We start from the raw sequence: 18403 nt of genomic DNA, 5'->3' as shown, positions 1-18403 counted from the left end.
AAATAATTTATTTCTTTCAGAACTATGATATAACACAATGTTCACGCGGAATTAATACTACATTTTGTATACCCATCAAATAAAAGTAAAATATTTGTTTCTCCTTTTAAATCAAAGTTTGAATTTATTTGTCCCTCTAAGTTCAAAATTCGAAATCAGCTCACATCCAATGATCCAAACCATGATTAAATTTAGTTTATTGATTATCAATGCACGTTTGACCATTAGACACCAATACTTGGTTTTCCTGAGGAAGCTGATATTTAACTTTTATTTAAGAGATAGATGTATAGAATGAAGTAGTCTTAACTTCATATAAACATGGTACTATATGATATTTTTCAAGGAGAAATAAAATTTGTTAACGGCTGAAAAAAAGATAAACTATGCCTCTTACATAAGCTTATATCTTTAGCAGCCTCACCTACCATATAAGTCTAAATACACAACATTTTAGAATTGAAAATTAAAAGAAAAGTCAGAAACTTTGCAGCAAATAGTGCAAGTCATGTTTCTTATTCCAACAAAGTGATTACAAAGCTTTTAAGACTCACGAGAAGAACAACACATGCATGCAATGGAAAAGAAAAGAATGTGAATTTTGAAACATTAATCTCATTTTACTTTCTCGTTGTCATCTTCGGCTAAAGGAACCTTGAGGGTGCCAAACATCCAATCCATCCAAATGGTATAATGACCATAGTTATGCTTGTATGTAGTATGGTGTATGGTATGATATCCAGCACCCATTATAGGCCATATGTTACCATGAATGCAATCATGGATGCTCGCTGTCCATATCCCTTCCAAAAACAAAAGACTCAGATGCGTTATGAGATGAATTGGCAATATGAACAGAGCTATCACGTGCGGTACTGCCTGAAGTATCCCGTCCAAAGGATGGAACGCGAGCCCTAAAACAAAACAAAAACATTTTAAGTAAATGGAGAGTGTGTGTTTTGAAAGAGAGTTCTTGAGAGTGTGACTTGCCAGCAAATGGAGAGAGTGTGTTTTGCTTGTTGTACATATGATGAGTGGCATGGAGATGCTTATAGAGAAATTTAATGTCATGAAGCTCTTTATGAACCCAATAAATCATAAACTCAACCAAAAGAAGATAGAGTGTGATGTAAACCAAAGAGAGGAACCAGTTGAAATGGTCAAGTGTAGAGTAACATTTGGTCCAACCACGCTCGATCATATACTCGGAGACAGTTGGAAGAAGTGTGTACCAAGGCATAGCCTTCATTGCCACATGTATTTGCATAATCATCGCCTTTTTTGTAGGAATTGAATCTGAAGCAAATGGTAGATTATTAAAATAAATAAAAAACCAAAACTAAGACAAAAAGGAAAGAAAAAACTATGATCCCTCTAATAACTGGTATTTAGTAAAAACTAGATAGGATGAACTAGTAAATTATCAATGGAATATAATGGAATGGAATTAGTATTTCATCTTCTTCTTTTTTTGTCAAAAGTATTTCATCTATTTCAGTATTTTTCAACTAGGAATGATTTCTCAAAGAAATGTTTTTTTTTCCTGAAATGGCATGGAATATTGTTATAGAATGAAATTGAATATCAATTATATTTTTCATATTAACTGGTGAATAGTTTGAGGAATGTAATATAATTAAGCATTTATGAAATTTTACTACATAGTGCAATCCAGTTGGAATTTTTTTTTTCATTTTCAAGGTGATATAATTTGAGGAATGAAATATATTTTTTTCATTTTTTTAGCTCAAGAATCATCAAGAACTACAAAATTTGACCACATAAATGAAAACAAGAAAAACAGAAAATTAAAAGTAAAGTTACCTTTGGGGAAGTAAACGTTGAGCTTAAGGTAATAGATATAGAAGCACCAGAGGAAGCCGGAGATAAAGTAAAGTAAGTTTCCGGCCAGGTAGTTCCTGAGCCATGTTTGGAGGAAATGTGGCAAAGGCTCCCACAAGTTCGCTGGCAAAAGGTGACTCAGGATGATACGGTTGTAAAACGTTGTCTCCTCGACGAACTGAGTAAGAAACTCATTTTCCACCGCCATGTATCCACCGTGGGAAAGTTAAAACTCTGATAATGCGTATTATGTGTGTGTGTGTGTGTGTGAAAGAGAGAGAGAGAAAGAGAATCTCTGCGTATAAATCGCTAGATGGAGGGACTTTAACGCTTTGTGAATTGTTTATCTCTGTTCATGTTCCTTGCTTTATACGTTACTTTCAAACATTTATTAAGAAGTATTTACAAGACAACACCCCAAACTTATATACAACCCCTTGGTTTTATTATTGGAATTAAAGCCATTATGTTGGTTGGTAGTTCTGTAACAGAACTTCTGTTGAAAGGATTTGCAACTAACGTTAGGGGCTACACTGCATCATCTTTTCTCTGATTGTCAATAATGCTGTGACTTGTTAAACAAGAAAGAAGAACGTTTACCTGAATTAGACTTTAAGGGCTACGCTACACTACACTACACTACACTACACTACACTGCATCATCTTTTTTTTTTAGATTTCTTACCTTAACTGAAAAAGACAAACTATGCTTCTTACATAGTGTTATATCTTTAGCAACCTCACCATAAAGTATATATAGTTTACTATTTTCTACAAAAAAAAGAGCTGGCTAATGTAAAACTTTGGCTAGACTTTTAATAGATCATTAGAAAGGTTATGGTAAACTTGACACCGCAAATCACTACACAAAATCTAAAGAATTTAAGATAGGTAAAAGGCACATAGACCCCAAATCATCAGATTTTGAATCAAAAGATCCAAATCTTGAAATATCATCTTGAAAATATATAATATCATTGAAAGAGACTGACACCCACAAGTGAACTTTGAACATTAATCACACTTAGCTTTCTGATCTAAGCCGTTATCTTCGGCTACAGGAATCTTAAGGGTGCCGAACATCCAATCCATACAAATGGTATATTGACCATAGTTATGCTTGTATGTAGTATGGTGTATTGTATGGTACCCTGCACCCATTATAGGCCAGATATTACCATGGATGCAATCATGGATGCACGTTGTCCATATCCCTCCCAAAAACAAAAGACTCATATGCGTTATGAGATGAACCGGCACTATGAACAGAGCTATCACATGTGGTGCAGCCTGAAGTATCCCGTCCAATGGATGGGACGCAAACCCTGAGAAAAAAATCAAAAACGTTTCAAGTAAATGGATGGAAAGAGTGTGTTTTGAAATTAGAGGGCGTGACTTACCAGCAAATGGAGAGAGTGTGTTTTGTTTGTTGTACATGTGGTGGGTGGCATGGAGATGCTTATAGAGAAATTTAATGTCATGAAGCCCTTTGTGAACCAAATACATACCAAACTCAACTATAAAGAGATAGAGCACGATGTAAACAAAACAGAGGAACCAGTTGAATTGGTCAAGTGTAGAGTAACATTTGGTCCAACCACGCTCGATCATATACTCAGAGACAGTTGGGAAAAGTGTATACCAAGGCATACCCTTCACTGCCACATGTATTTGCTGAATCATTGCCTTTCTTGTAGGAATAGAATCTGAAGTAAATTGTAGATTCATTAAAAACAAAAAACAGAACTAAGACAAATTATTAATGCTTCAAACCAAACTAACCAAAATTTCGAATCGAAACTAACCAAATTAACCAAAATCCCAAAATAAAATAACTGAACTATCCAAATACAGAACCGAAACCGAACCAAATACATTACAATTTACAGTTTACATGAAACTAAAATAAAGTCACCTTCGGGGATGTAAACATTGCGTTTAAGGTAATAGATGTAGAAGCACCAGAGGAAGGCGGAGATGAAGTAAAATAAGTTTCCGGTGAGGTAGCTCCGGAGCCATGTTTGAAGGAAACGTGGTAAAGGCTCCCATAGATTCGCCGGCAAGAGGTGACTCAGGACGATCCGGTTGTAAAACGTTGTCTCGTCGACGAACTGAGTAAGAAACCCATTCTCTGCCGCCATGTATCCGCCGTGGGAAAGTCAACCTCTGATAATGCGTTTTATGAGAGAGATAATATTCTGCGTCTACATCGCTAGATGTCAAGTCTTCAACGCTTTGTGTAATTTGTTTATCTTTATTTTTTGAAACACGTGTAATTGTTTTATATATGCCATGGTATTTAGACTATTTACAAGACTACACCCCCAACTTATATTCAGCCTCATGTTTTTATTACTATCAGAGTTAAAAGCCATTGTTTGGTTAAATGTTCTGTGATAAACAGAACTTCTGTTGAAAGGATTTGCAACTAACGTTATTATTATACAGTGGCTTGCAGCAAATGTAGAATTGGTTCTCTAGGGTCTTTTTTCTAAATACGTATGAAGTTCAGGGACTACACTGCATAATCTTTTCTCTAATGGTCAATAATGCTGGTGACTAGTTAATCAAGAAAGAAGAACGTTTAGACAGCAAATGTGCGGTAAATGGTTCGACACAAAATAGTTGTAAAGATTGAGACACATGAAGAAGAAAGTAAAAAAAGGGTTGTAAAAAAAAGACAAAACATGCAAATGAAAATCGACCTTGCAAAATCGACCTTGCAAAAGCTTTCGACTCTGTGCACTGGCCATTCTTACTGAATACTCTGAGGGCATTAAACATGCCTGAGGCTTTTATTCACTGGATTGAGCTATGCATATGCACGCCTTCCTTCTCCGTTCAAGTCAACGGTGAACTAGCAGGGTTTTTCCAAAGCAAAAGGGGTCTGCGTCAGGGATGCGCTCTCTCTCCCTACTTGTTTGTAATCTGCATCAATGTACTCTCTCACATGTTGGATAAAGCGGTAGATAGAGAGCAGTTTGGCTATCACCCTAGGTGCAAAAATATCCTTCTCTCACACCTGTGCTTCGCGGATGATCTGTTGGTATTCACAGATGGAACAAAAAGATCAGTTGAAGGCGTGTTGAAGGTATTTCGTGACTTTGGAACGATCTCGGGTTTAACCATCAGCCTGGGAAAGTCCACACTCTATGTTGCTGGAACCCCCAAGGCGGTAAAAGCAGATATCTTATCTACGTTCCCCTTCTCTTCTGGGGAACTACCAGTTCGATATCTCGGGCTCCCGCTTCTTCCTAAGCGCATGAAAATAAACGATTACATGCCGCTGGTGGAGAAAGTGCGAAAGAGGTTGCGTAGCTGGACGGGCAGGTTCCTTTCCCACGCGGGCCGGCTACAACTCTTAAGTTCAGTAATAACGAGTCTAGCGAACTTCTGGATGGCAGCTTTCCGTTTGCCAGGTAGCTGCTTGAAAGAAATAGAGAGGCTGTGCTCCGCTTTCCTATGGTCGGGACCAGATTTGGAAACTTCTAAAGCAAAGGTGAGTTGGAGGGATGTTTGTATCCCAAAAAGTGAAGGAGGGTTGGGGCTTAGGCCATTAAAGGGAGCAAATACGGTGCATGGTTTAAAACTCATATGGAGGATCTGCTCGGGGGGGCCTTCCTTATGGGTTAAATGGGTTCACAGCTACCTGATCCGAAAGGGATCCTTTTGGTCGATCACGGATAACACAAGCTCTGGATCTTGGGTGTGGAGAAAACTGCTTAACCTTCGGGGAATTGCGAAACCTTTCCTCAGGAAGGAGATTAGAAATGGGGAGCAAACATCGTTCTGGCATGATCAATGGTCGAAATTAGGAATCCTCAAGGGAAGGATAGGAGATCGGGGCATAACTGATTTGGGAATTTCTGAGAATGCAACTGTGGCTGACGCTTTAAGAAGGAGAAGAAGAAGAAGAAGCTACCGGTTGAGCATCTTGAATGAGGTGGAAGAGGAGCTAAATGCTATTCGCCTTATCGCAAATCAAGAAGAGGATATTGCAATGTGGAAACAAGCAGAGGACAAATTTGTCAGCGCCTTCTCCACTAAGGGAACTTGGGAGCAGATACAAGGACACCACCAACCGTGCATATGGAGCAAAGGAGTCTGGTTCACTCAATCCACTCCAAAATATTCTTTCCTACTTTGGATTGCTATTAAAGGAAGGCTTCAAACTCTTGATAGAATGCAACAGTGGTATGATGGGATTAATACCACCTGCGCTCTATGCAATGTCGCCCAAGAGTCATGCGCCCATCTCTTCTTTGACTGTCAATACTCAAAGCAGGTGTGGAAAAAGATTGTGGGGGGTATCATGCGCGACACATACACCACAGATTGGACTGAGCTGATTGGTATTATAGCAAATCCTGGCTACAATCGAACTGAGACATTTCTCTTCAGGTATAGCTTGCAAGCTACGGTGCACACGATTTGGCGGGAAAGAAACGCGCGTAGACATGGTGAGGAGTCACAGGCTGTGGCTGTGTTGGTCAAGTTCATTGATAAGGCAATCAGGCTGAAGCTACTCGCAGTTAAAGGCAAAGGGCACAAATATCTTGAAGAGGGTCTAATGGCTTGGTTTGGATCACGGGAAGGCTGAAACCAGGATAAAACAATATAGTCTATGATGTTTTGTATCTTTGTACACAAAACAAAACGGTGGCACCAGATGTAAAAGAGATTTGGCTGAATAAATTTTACATTCATTCAAAAAAAAAAAAAGACAAAACAAAAGGGCATTCTCACTCTGCTTTCTTGGAGATGTCTTTGTTGTCAACATCTTCTAAAAGAGGGTCCTTAAGAGAGCCAAACATCCAATCCATCCATATGGTATAGTGACCATAGTTATGCTTGTAAGTAGTGTGGTGTATGGTATGGTACCCTGCACCCATTACAGGCCAAATGTTACCGTGAATACAGTCATGAATGTTCGCTGTCCATATCGCTTCCACGAACAGAAGACCTAGATGGGTTGTGAAATGAATTGGCACTATAAAGAGAGCTATAACATGTGGTAAAGCCTGAAGTATCCCATCTACTGGGTGAAACGCAAGCCCTGAACAAAAAAAAAAAACAAAAAGTGCTGAATGCTACCAATCTTTTACATGACTAGAAATTAAAATATACTTTACCGGCAAAGGGAGAAAGAGTGTTCTGCTTGTTGTAGATATGATGGGTGGCATGGAGATGCTTATAAAGAGGCTTAATGTCATGAAGCTCTCTGTGCATCCAATAAATACCAATCTCAACTAAAACAAGATATGTCGCGATAGAAACAAAGTAGAGGATCCAGCTGAGTTCGCCTATTCTAGAGTAACATCTGGTCCAACCACTTTCGATCATATACTCAGAGACGGTTGGAAGCAAAGTGTAACAAGGCATCGCCTTCATTGCCACGTGGATTTGCAAAAGCATAGCCTTTCTTGTCGGAATCGCATCTAAAGACAAAAAAAAAGAACAACTTAAAATGAAAAAAAGACAAGAACCAATCAGACAATTAAGTTCGGTAATAAAAGTACAGTTACCTTGAGGGAGATAAACGTTGAGTTTGAGGTGATAAATGTAGAAGCACCAGAGAAAGCCTGAGATGAAGTAAAGCAAGTTTCCGGCGAGGTAGTTCCTGAGCCATGTCTGGAGGAAATGCGGCAAAGGCTCCCACAGGCTCGCCGGCAAGAGGTGACTCAGAACAATGCGATTGTAAAACGAGGTTTCGTCCACAAACTGCATCAGATACGACGCATTATCCACCGCCATTTTAGTATCAATTCGCCGTCTGAGAAATTGGCGATCCACCGCCGGATTTATTTTTTATAGTTTACCTTTTTCCTGAACGGGATCGAGTCAACTGTGCTCGTTCATGCCCGCCGCACACAGAGAACAAGTCATCCCAAATCTCTCGCACACTGTTTCGTTGGCAGTGGCACACTGTTTTTATCGAAATAACTGTACTTCTTCCTTATATTTACAATTTGGACCTTGTATTTTGTATATAGCGACTATTAACCCACAACAATAGGTATATTGGTTTAAAGAAATATATGAAATATTCAAGATTTTGTACTAAAAGTCTAAAACACGTTTTGAGAAAAGGAAATGGCTGTTATTGGATTTTGAAAACTGGTCTCGAATTTTTTTGTACTAGAATCATTCAAGATTTTAACTTATATATCAAATTAGTGTTCAAATATAGTCATTTTTTGTAGAAAAAACTAACCCGAAACTAAATTAGTATATTTTATTTTTGAAGATGTAGAATAGTGGATGGGTGTATGTAGAGATGGCAGTTCAAGGGCTTGCCCGCGGGCCTGACCCGAAAAGGCCCATTGCGGGGCGGGATTGGGCAAAGATATTGTGGCCCGTTTAGTTGCGGGTCTGGCGGGACAGGACCGCGGCGGTACTGGGCCGAAGCGGGACGGGCCGAAGCGGGATGCGGGCAAACATTGAGGCCCGCTACACTTTTCTCACCGAGAACAGAGCTCCATCAGGTTGTGGGCTCTAAGTGGCGGAGTTCTAAGTCACAATTCTTCACCAAAGTGGTTTGTTTGGTACAGGGGAGTACCAGCTTCACAGCAGAACCTTGAAGACTGATGAAATTTGTGCAGATTCAAGATATCATTTTGATCTAATCGTTAGTCTGTTAGAACTTGAACATGTTGGTATCAAGAGTCTGACTTATGTTATGGTCTAATCTATCTTGGTCTCTTCTTGTTGCAGGTGACTTGTGGTTCACGAAACCATTTGAGGTCCTTTGTAGTCATAAGCTATAGTTAAGAATTCCTTTGTAAGTTTGCACGAAATCATTTGTGTTTCTTTTTCTGAGGGAAGAACATAAACAAAATGTGAATATATATCAATACACTAGTTGAATGAATCACGTTTTGACCTGTGCAGGTTCTTGGTCCCACGAGACATGACTGTTGGACATTTCATTCACATGCTAAGCAATAGACTACACCGAACTATATCCAAAGCTCTGTTTGTTTTAGTACAGAACACACTTCCTCAACAGGTACCTAATTATCCAGCATCCATGTTCAAAAAATCTATTAATAATGCATTTACTCTTATCTTTCTTCTCTACAGCTGCTCCCATGGACTCTTTGAACAATACTGCCGTCTCCAAGCCCAGCTTCAAAAGCATAGGAGATGAGAGCATGCTTAAGATCACTAAAACGAAACCACAAGTAAGAAAAACGTTTTATTTTTAAGAGCTTAGATATGAGGTTAGTTTAATAGAACTTGAATTGTTATTGCTTAGTTTGATAGGTAGTGATTCTAGTGAACACGTATTGCTCAGTCTGATAAACTTTGATGTTTGTTTCTGTGTCCAGACGCAAGTGAGTTATGTCTGATCATGTTGTTTTATTTATGCAGGTATAATGAACCGATGTCCCGCGGGCCGACCCGCAAAGCCCATGTACTATGCGGGGCGGGATTGGTCAGCCCTCGACAAGACCGCATCCCGCGCGGGCCTGTCCCGCTGAGACCCATTTGAACTGAAGACCGCGGCGGGGCGGGACGGGACGGGACAGGAAGACCCAATTGCCATCTCTAGGTGTATGTATGTATGCACTTTGTTTAAAGGTTTAAAAAGAAAAATGGGAATGAGTTGGTGATTAGTATAATATTTGGGTGAAAACTGGAAAATATCAAAAGACATGGGATTATAAATGCAAAAGAAGTACGAGGATATTTGTAGAGACAAAAGTAGGAGTTCATTTAATTCCCGACGGAGACCCCGCACGTGGAACAAAAAAGAGTCGCGCGCTGTCGGAACCACTCAAAAAGACTAGGACCCATGATACTTAAATGGGCTAATAATATAAAGCCCAAACTAAGCATTCGAGACCTGGAGAGCAGCGAGTCATCGTGACAGTCGACGTGGCCAGCTAGGAATCGGCCCACAAACAACGGACGTTAAATCCGTCGGCAAAGCACGTGATCTCTTCTAAACCTTTGTCATTCTTACCAGCAAATGGAGAGATCATTTCTAAGTATGCATGGGGCTCGTTTTTTTTTTTTTTTGCTAAGAATGTAAATATCATAAATGATGAAGATTAGTCTACATAAGTAGTTAACCTATACAAAATCAATTCCCTGGCAAAAAGAAAGTAAAAAACAGGGGATTGATACAAAGCGACATCATGGAGTTCCTAAGAAGCCCAAAAAAAGACCTATGAGCCAACACATAAGATCAGATTAACCAAAGCTGCATGAGGGCTCTGAATTTCTTCCTCGTCCGCAGTGCTGTGATGGAGTTAACAACCTGCCTGTTGATGTCTTTAAACGCCACAAGCGGGGGAGACAAAGTCTGGTTGAAGAGCATATTGTTGCGCTGCTGCCAAACCGTGTAGAGAAGAGTCTGCACCACAAGCATTCGTAGCACAGAAGGGGCGGTAGGACATGTACTACAAGCCCAACGAATAAGCTCAGCCCAGTCGTAGAAGTTAGGGACCACGCAACGTAGCCTGCGAGCAACCTCAGACCACAGAGTAATCGAATAGGGACAAGAGAGCATGATATGGTCTCTAGATTCTGGGTGAAGAGAGCAGATGCAGCAATTAATAGGGACTTGCATACCCCAAGCAGACAACCTATCTCTAGTTGGAAGCCGATTTAAATTAGTAACCCACATGTGAAAAGCATGCTTCGGAGTTGCCCCACTAAACCAGATGTGCTTAGCGCTGGGCTGTCTTGTTCCTCTAGGTCTAAGGACCTCCCATGTCTTAGAGGAAGAGTATGTGCTGCAGGAATCACCTTCCACCGTCCAGCTGTAACGGTCTGTACCCAACTCCGGTGAGGGAACAGGGATCGAGGAGAGGTAAGTGTGTAGAGCTACTTCCTCCTCAGAACGAGGATGAGGGAGTGTCCAACCTGTAGAGTTTCAGACATCAGCCACAGAGGCGTCAGATCTGGTCCTGAGCCTGCGGGTTCCATCTTCGCCGAAAATAGAGATTAAAGGGCCCAAGGGGGTCCAATTGTCGTACCAGAAGCTTGTATCTTTACCGCTCTTAACATCACTGAATAAGAAACGAGAAGCAAGGTCCCTCAAACGGAGCAAACAGCGCCAATTCCAGGAATGGCTTTGTGCTTCCTGCTGGGTCCAGAAGTGGTGTGGGGAGCGAAGATTATTATGCCGCTTGTGCCATGCCACCCAAAGAGAATCGCTACCAGAGAAGAGGAGCCAGACAAACCTCAACAGCAGCGTAGTGTTCCAGCGCTTGAAGTTACGCAGACCAAGTCCTCCTTCTTCTTTAGGCAGACAAACCGTTTTCCAAGCTACTTTGACCTGACCCCGTGTATCTATTGAGCCTGACCATAAGAACCTCGAGCAGAGAGACTCAATTTTGCGAATACAACCTTCAGGCAGGGAGAAGGTAGATATCCAAAAGTTGACTAACCCCGTGATCACCGTCTTGATAAGTAGATTACGTCCTGCGAAGGAGAGGGTTTTGGTGGCCCAGAAATTGAATTTGGTGGTGAGCTTGTCGATGAGAGGCGAGTACTCTGAAATTCTCAGCTTGCGGTGCCTAAGCGGTAAGCCCAGATACCGTATAGGCAGCGAGCCCGTAGCGAAGCCGTAAGCCGAAAGTTCAGTAGTTTCTTCTAAGCTTAACCCGGCATGAAAAAGCTGTGTCTTCTCTCTGTTCATATGAAGCCCCGACCATCCAGCAAAGTCGTCAAGGGTGTCGTTGATACCATGTAGGGAAGAGCCGCTACCGTCAAAAAATATCATAACATCATCTGCGAACATGAGGTGAGAGATTTCCAGTTCCTCGGTTTTGGGGTGATAACAAATATACCCTGATCTGTACCGAGATCGGAGTAGTCCAGAAAAAGCTTCCATGGCAAGCACAAAGAGGTAGGGGGACAATGGATCCCCTTGGCGCAAACCTTGAGTACTTTTAAAGAAGCCTCCCGTAAGACCATTAACGGAAACAGAGAAGGAGGCGCTGGATATGCACGTGGAGACCCAATTGATAAACCTGTCAGGGACGTTGATAGCCTTTAGAGCTGCAAGAACAAAGTCCCACCTAATGGAATCAAAGGCCTTCTTCAAATCCACTTTCAACATTCCACTAGGCTCGACATTGTTTGTGTTGTAACCATGAACAATCTCAGTTGCCAGAAGCACGTTCTCAGAGAGCAAGCGCCCAGGAATGAAGGCCGATTGAGAATTACCTACTGCCAAACCTATGATCCCTTTCAACCTGTCTGAGAGAAGTTTAGAGATCACCTTATAAATAGTATTTAGGCATGAAATCGGGCGGAAGTCAGTGGTCCTGGAGGCGTTAGGGATTTTTGGGATGAGGACCAGGTTGGTAGCATTTAGCTGTTTCAACAAAGAGCCAGTAGAGAAGAACTCAGAAACTGCTGCAGATACCTCACCACCGACAATAGACCAAGCAGTAGTAAAGAACTCCGGAGAATATCCATCAGGCCCGCTCGCTTTGTTACGGGGCAGTGAGAAGAATGCCGACTTAATCTCTTCACAAGAGAAGGGAGAGGTCAAACAATCCTGCTGAGCTTCAGAGCAAGAAAACGTGAAGAGGCCAGAGATGTCGTCTTGAATGAATAAAGGAGGGTCAACCGGCTTTCCAAGAAGGTCAGAGAAATATTCGACACAAAGGTTTAGAATCTCCGCTTGAGATTCAAAGCGATTACCAGCAGCATCTTCCAAATAGTGAATATGGTTCATAGCTTGTCTCGCGTTTGCCATGCGGTGGAAGTAAGGGGTGTTACGGTCGCCAACTTGCAACCATGTAACTCTGGATCGCTGAAAAAAGAAATATTCCTCGGCCTTGGAGAGAATTAACCACTTCTCCTGAAGTGAGAGCTCAAGGGTTGCATTTTCGGTAGATGGGTCATTAAGTGTTCGCACCTGAGCCGTAGCAAGTGCTTCAGATGCCTCTTTAACCCTCTTTTCAATATCCGAGTAATGATTCCTGCTAAACTCTCTGATTTTCTGCTTCAGACTTTTTAGTTTTTTAACAACTCGGAACATGTAATGACCATTAACCTGATAGGAAAACCAGTGATCTGCCACGAGAGGAATAAAGCCCACATCTTGAAGAAGATAGTTGAAAAAGCGAAACGGTTTCTTCTGCCTCGGATCACCAGATTGGAGAGACAGGCTGATGGAGGCGTGATCAGAGAATGCTGGCTCCCCAAAGATAGCCAAAGATAAGGGAAAGCTCAGAGACCATTCATCGTTGACAACAACTCTATCGAGTTTTTTAGCAATAGGCTCAGCACGCCTCTTATTCCACCAAGTGTTTGAAGAGCCTCTGAATGTTAAGTCAGATAGGCCTGATTGGGCTAAAGCATCAACAAAAAGCCGGGTGGGGAGATCCACATTGGTAGTAGTAGCTGCAGAGTTTTCTTGAGGTCGCATGACCTGGTTGAAGTCTCCAAGCACTGCCCAAGGTTTCCCTGTTAAGCGCTGGTCTTGAGATAGGGAGATCAACTCAGACCAAAGATTCCTCCTGATAGCCTCATCCGTAGAAGCATACACAAACGAAACAACCATTGGAGAGGTTGAGTTAGGCAGTGACACTTCGCAGGAAATCATCTGTAGAGATTTTGAAAAGACATCCACCTTCACACTAGGGTGCCATAAAATCCAAATTTTTCCTAACTCCGAGAAAGCATAGTTATTATCATAGTTCCAGCCCGGCAACAACTTGTTCACAAACTTCTGCTGCTTCCGATGCTGAACATGAGTTTCGACAATACTACCAAAAAGATGGTTATTATTCCGCAACCAAATCTTAAATCCGCGACGGTGTGATGATTTATTAAAACCACGCACGTTCCAACAAAAAATGTCTGTACACATAAAAAAGATTTAGTTGGTTTTGGGACCTCTGTCCCGACCAAACCTGGCCTTGTGTCTTGTTTTTACGGGAATATATTGTCCTTCTTCCACGTCAGAATCAGATGTCGGGATGTCTGATGAGTCAGATTCTACTTCAGAGACAGGCATCTGGTCGTTCACCTTACTGGACTCAGCCTCATTGGCACGCAGAGAAGCGTTTGCGAGGTGAGGAGAGGTGCGAGCAATGGCAGAATTAGTATCAGCAGGAGGGGCAATGCCTTTGCCTTTAACAGATTCCACAAGATGGCCGGCAGGAGTATCACGGTGGTTGGGAAGATGCGGCGGAGCTATGGAATTTTGCGGTGGGTTATTAGCCTTTTGACGGGACCTAGAGCGCCTGGTCCTCTTGGGTTTCTTGGTCTCCTGACTTTTTGCACGAGTACATGATTCAGTCGAGTGGGAAGTTGATTTGCAGTTCGTGCAGGTGATGGGAGCAGAGGGGCAGCGCTTGATGCTATGGCCAATCTCCCTGCAGTGTGAGCAAACCGGAGGCATCCAAGGACTAGAGACTGTTACCCTACAGATATCGCCAGAATCAAACTGCACATTAACAGCTTCCGGTAGTGGCATCCTAGGGTCGATGATAGTAAGCACCTTAGCCACATCTAAGATCGTTTTGTTAGCCGTTGCAGGGTGGAGATATTTGGGATGACCTACCAAACCCGCTATCCTTTCGAGTCCGTCCTCGTTAAAGAACTGGAGCGGGACATTTCGGAGCTCGAGCCAGATGGGCGCAGAGGTGAGTGCCGGCTTCTCAGGGAGGTTTCCAGGTTCCCAATTAGCAACAAACATCGTTTGACCCTCAATCTGCCACAAGCGCTGGTAGATGACCCGGTTACGTGTCGCCGCATTCGGAATGCGAAATAGGAAAGCATTTCCTTCAAGCTTCGAGACCGTGATATCCTTATATTGCTTGCTCCAAATGCCATTAACAATATTGTGGATTAGCTTCTGTGGCGGCGGATCTGAGTAGAACTGGCCGATGACAAAAGCTTCCCATGATTTCTTATTCTTTTCTATAACGGTATTTGGGATGTTAATGCACTTTTCGCCGGATGGGAGAGTGAAAGGAGTCCCCTTTTTCTCCAATTTCTTTCCTTTGGCTTTGAACAAGCCCACCCATTCGTCATTTGACTTGTTTGCCGGAAGAGTTGCAGGCGCGACAGCAGCTGCCGTCGTGGCCTTCTCAGCCAGAGGGTTAATGATAGGTAGATCAACTTGGGTTTCAAGTTCTGGGTTCGCTACAATGGTAGCTGGCGCAGAAGGTAAGGTAGGGAGATCAGCTTGGGTCTCCGGTTCTGGGTTCGCTACCGAAGTAGCTGGCGCAGATGGTACAGAAGTGTCCTGAGGTCCACTGTCCTGAGCTTTCGTTGGTGCTGACGGAGTCGAACTCACTTCCTTAGCGGCAGGTTCGATTGCGTCAATTGAGGTTTGCACTGTAGCCCTAGACTCCAGCTGCAGATCTGGGACTGGAAGGTCGACCGAGCCATCTACAATAGAGGCTGCGAGGTCAAGCTTTATCGGTGAAGAGGAAGCGGGGGCCTTGGAAGAGACCTGCTTGGAGGCGCCGGAACATTGAGATGAGGCAGAGGAAGAAGGAGACGCAGAGCCTCCCTTACCAGAGAGACCACGCTTGGGCTTCTTTTTCTTTGTCATGAGGAACGGGAGAGACGAGGCAGGGATGGGCACCGGATTCCGACGCCGCGAGAGGCGCCGGAGATGAGAGGCAAAGGAGCTCACTTTATCGCCCGTTGAGTCGCACTTTACGAGGAGAGAGAGCCGTTTTTTTCAAAAAGGTGTTTTTTCATGGGGCTCGTTTGCACCAAGGTATAAGCCTCATGCATACTTCAGACAACGTAGTACGAACTGGCCTCACTTGCTGTAGTTACTGAGTTTTCATTTCTGAGTTTCAGGGTTTTCCTGAAATTATAATGTCTGAGATGTCATGTTTTGTGCCTGTAGATACTGAGATCTATTTAATGTCTTCATCTGAGTTAAAGCTGTACAGAGCAGGAGTGAATAATAGATTTTTGTATCCTTTTCAGCTGAACAACACACAAGTTCTTTCTCTGTTAATGTATGGTTAAATGAATCTATGTCAACCTTGTGCCAAGAAATTATATTCAATGAGAATTTTTTTGAGATATATATTTTTTAAACAGTGATATCATTTGGAGAAACAGAAGAAAGCTATTGTTTAAACACAAGTTTTGAGGAAGACTGAGATGCGACAACTTAAACAAAGAAAATCTTTTGCAAAGAGTTTTTACTCAAAAACAGAATAAAAAAAAGCTCTCTATCCGACAAAAAAAAAGAATCAAACATTCATCTCTTCAACCTTCTATGGTAGGGTACTCGAAAACAACATCTCTCCCTGTAAGCTTCCTGTAAACACCAACCATCGTCTCAAGCTTGTACTCAGTGTTGTTCCTCTCCTTAGGCTCCAAGAACACCTGCCAAAAATTGTTACATGTTTAAACTAAGAGCTTAACAGACAATTAAAGACACCAAGCAAAATGTGTTTAAGGCTTCTTTTTTTTTACCTTCATGATCTTGGTACCATCAACACGGTATCTGGTACGCTTCCCAACAATCTCAGCAGGGTAAGCGACATCCTCAAGCATGGCTTCATGGACGGAAGTGAGAGTCCTGTTGCGTGGTCTCTGAACAGCAGAGCCCTTCTTAGGTGGGCGCATGATCCTTCTGGTGGCAACGAAAACAACGTCTTTTCCACTGAACTTCTTCTCGAGCTCTCTGACGAGACGAGGATGAATCTTGCGGAAGGCTTTCCTCAGTCTGAATGGAACGTAGATCACAATAGCCTTGCGGCCTCCAGAGATATCCATCTGACTGCACAAAATAGAAAAAAAAAAAAGAATTAGATATTTCAGACAAAGTTAAGATCTTGGCCTTTTAGAAAAAGGAGAGTACATACACAGCTTGGTTAATGTAGAGATCTTTCAAGTCACTTTTCAACTCCTGGTTGGTGTTTTCCAAGTCAAAGAAAGCCTGCAATTAATTTAATTCAATAAGCAAAGCAAGAAAAAAATCAAACAAAACACATTCACAAGGTTTAAGAGAGAAGTGAGAACCTGAGCAACTTCCTGTTCGAAGTCTGTTGGTGCCACACCCTTGTCCTTGTGGATCTTGTTCTGAGCAGAGAACATCTTTGCAGTTTCTAAAACAATTTTAAACACATAAAAAAAAAAGAATAATCCAATTAACATTTTGATAGCTTCAAAGGAAAGAAACAAACAGTTCACATCAAACCCCAAAGGAAACTTTTGAGCTACATTTCTCGATTGGTTACAAAAGATAACATCATTAAGCAGATCAATTAAATCGTAACCCTAATCAAACCCATGGATTAGAGCTCTCACTAAAAGCTAATAACAGAGTATGCAATTAGATTAAGAGAAACGACGATTAGCCTCCAGAAAGCAGAACCAGCCATCACGAATTCGCAGAGAATAGTAATATAGTGAAGCGTACCAGTTAGCAACGACGAAGAACACTGGAAGGTGGTGAAAAGAGGTTTACGGCTTTGCTTTCAGAGAGCTTCGTGTTCGAGAGGCGACGCGAATCTGGTGAAGCAGAGGTTTAAATAGTAAGGGTTTCTTCTGAGATCCCTATTTTGGACGGTCTAGATCTTCTCCTGGCTGATGCTTATTACCTTGACTGGGCCGATGATCGGTTTCTATAACTAATGGGCCAAATATACATATTTCGAGCTAACCCAATAGCCCAAAGTAATTGGTCAAAGTCTTTTAGAAGATAATGGAATGAGTTAAGTACCGTCTAGGAGATTACTCAGGGACCCTAAGCATCTCCTACCTTTAGAAGTGATTTTGTCATGTATCTTCTTTGTAATCGATTTAACAAAAAAAAATATGACGGCTACTAAGGCTACTAAAATTGATGACAAAATTTTTAGAAAAATATAATATGAATAATTTCATTTAATGTTGATTTATATTTTTGGCAAACTTATTAGAATATGATAATAATACATATATTACATTTAATATTGATATTTCTTTTTGCTAATTTTTTTTTAAATATGGTAATACCTCATAAATCATCTATAAAATAAATATATTCATATATAACATTTCAAATTCTGAAATATTATTATTTTGTGTAATTATAAAATTTGTATTACTAAAACTTTCAAAAAAATTTACAATTTTAAAAAAAATTAAATATCTAATCGTAAGATCATTAGTTTCTTATAAATCTACAAATTTTATAAATCCCCTAGACTATATTTGCGAAGTGATTTGCCACATGTCCTCTCTATAATTAATTTAACAAAACAAATATGACATGACTACTAAAATTGATGACATGACTTCTATAAAAATATGACATGGATAATTTCATTTAATGCTGATTTATATTTTTGGCAAAATTATTAGAATATGGTAATAATTCATATATTACATTCAATATTGATATTTCTTTTTGGTAAACTTTTTAAAAATATGGTAATAGCTCATATATCATATATAAAATAAATATATTCATATATAACATTTCAAATTCCGAAATATTATTATTTTGTGTAATTATACAATTTGTATTTCTAAAGCTTTCAAAAATTTCTACAATTTTTAAAAAATTTAAATATCTAATCGTAAGATCATTAATTTCTTATATATCTACAAATTTTATAAATATTGT

At 41.0% G+C, this 18403-nt stretch overlaps 5 protein-coding genes and 1 long non-coding RNA gene across 6 annotated transcripts; 1 reads left to right on the top strand and 5 right to left on the bottom strand.

The window, feature by feature from the left end:
* Window positions 1-490: 490 nt before the first annotated feature.
* LOC125583343 (putative Delta(7)-sterol-C5(6)-desaturase 2) lies at window positions 491-2394 on the bottom strand. The gene is made up of 3 exons (XM_048750068.1): window positions 1825-2394; window positions 991-1296; window positions 491-914 (listed from the first exon to the last, which is right to left on the bottom strand). The coding sequence occupies exons 1-3, from the start codon at window positions 2048-2050 to the stop codon at window positions 616-618; spliced, it is 831 nt and encodes a 276-aa protein (XP_048606025.1). The 5' UTR covers window positions 2051-2394; the 3' UTR covers window positions 491-615.
* Window positions 2395-2764: 370 nt separating this feature from the next.
* On the bottom strand, window positions 2765-4509 carry LOC125583342 (putative Delta(7)-sterol-C5(6)-desaturase 2). Its single transcript, XM_048750067.1, has 3 exons — window positions 3758-4509; window positions 3243-3548; window positions 2765-3167 (listed from the first exon to the last, which is right to left on the bottom strand). Exons 1-3 carry the CDS (start codon window positions 3981-3983, stop codon window positions 2857-2859), a joined length of 843 nt encoding a protein of 280 aa, XP_048606024.1. The 5' UTR covers window positions 3984-4509; the 3' UTR covers window positions 2765-2856.
* A 1889-nt stretch (window positions 4510-6398) lies between these two features.
* On the bottom strand, window positions 6399-7758 carry LOC125583341 (delta(7)-sterol-C5(6)-desaturase 1-like). Its single transcript, XM_048750066.1, has 3 exons — window positions 7368-7758; window positions 6975-7280; window positions 6399-6898 (listed from the first exon to the last, which is right to left on the bottom strand). The coding sequence occupies exons 1-3, from the start codon at window positions 7594-7596 to the stop codon at window positions 6585-6587; spliced, it is 849 nt and encodes a 282-aa protein (XP_048606023.1). The 5' UTR covers window positions 7597-7758; the 3' UTR covers window positions 6399-6584.
* Window positions 7759-8263: 505 nt separating this feature from the next.
* On the top strand, window positions 8264-9397 carry LOC111209925. The gene is made up of 4 exons (XR_007320366.1): window positions 8264-8470; window positions 8557-8623; window positions 8734-9026; window positions 9217-9397. It is a non-coding gene; the product is annotated as an uncharacterized LOC111209925 (long non-coding RNA).
* A 639-nt stretch (window positions 9398-10036) lies between these two features.
* LOC106373137 lies at window positions 10037-15376 on the bottom strand. Its single transcript, XM_048749476.1, has 3 exons — window positions 13725-15376; window positions 10849-13577; window positions 10037-10716 (listed from the first exon to the last, which is right to left on the bottom strand). The coding sequence occupies exons 1-3, from the start codon at window positions 15374-15376 to the stop codon at window positions 10037-10039; spliced, it is 5061 nt and encodes a 1686-aa protein (XP_048605433.1).
* A 466-nt stretch (window positions 15377-15842) lies between these two features.
* Window positions 15843-17368, bottom strand: LOC125583338 (40S ribosomal protein S7-like). Its single transcript, XM_048750047.1, has 5 exons — window positions 17213-17368; window positions 16813-16898; window positions 16656-16729; window positions 16264-16570; window positions 15843-16173 (listed from the first exon to the last, which is right to left on the bottom strand). Exons 2-5 carry the CDS (start codon window positions 16885-16887, stop codon window positions 16054-16056), a joined length of 576 nt encoding a protein of 191 aa, XP_048606004.1. The 5' UTR covers window positions 16888-16898; window positions 17213-17368; the 3' UTR covers window positions 15843-16053.
* Window positions 17369-18403: the final 1035 nt, after the last annotated feature.

The sequence above is a fragment of the Brassica napus genome, chromosome C3, assembly GCF_020379485.1.
Source record: "Brassica napus cultivar Da-Ae chromosome C3, Da-Ae, whole genome shotgun sequence".
NCBI lineage: Eukaryota > Viridiplantae > Streptophyta > Magnoliopsida > Brassicales > Brassicaceae > Brassica > Brassica napus.
This window is presented reverse-complemented; position numbering and strand designations above follow the sequence as displayed.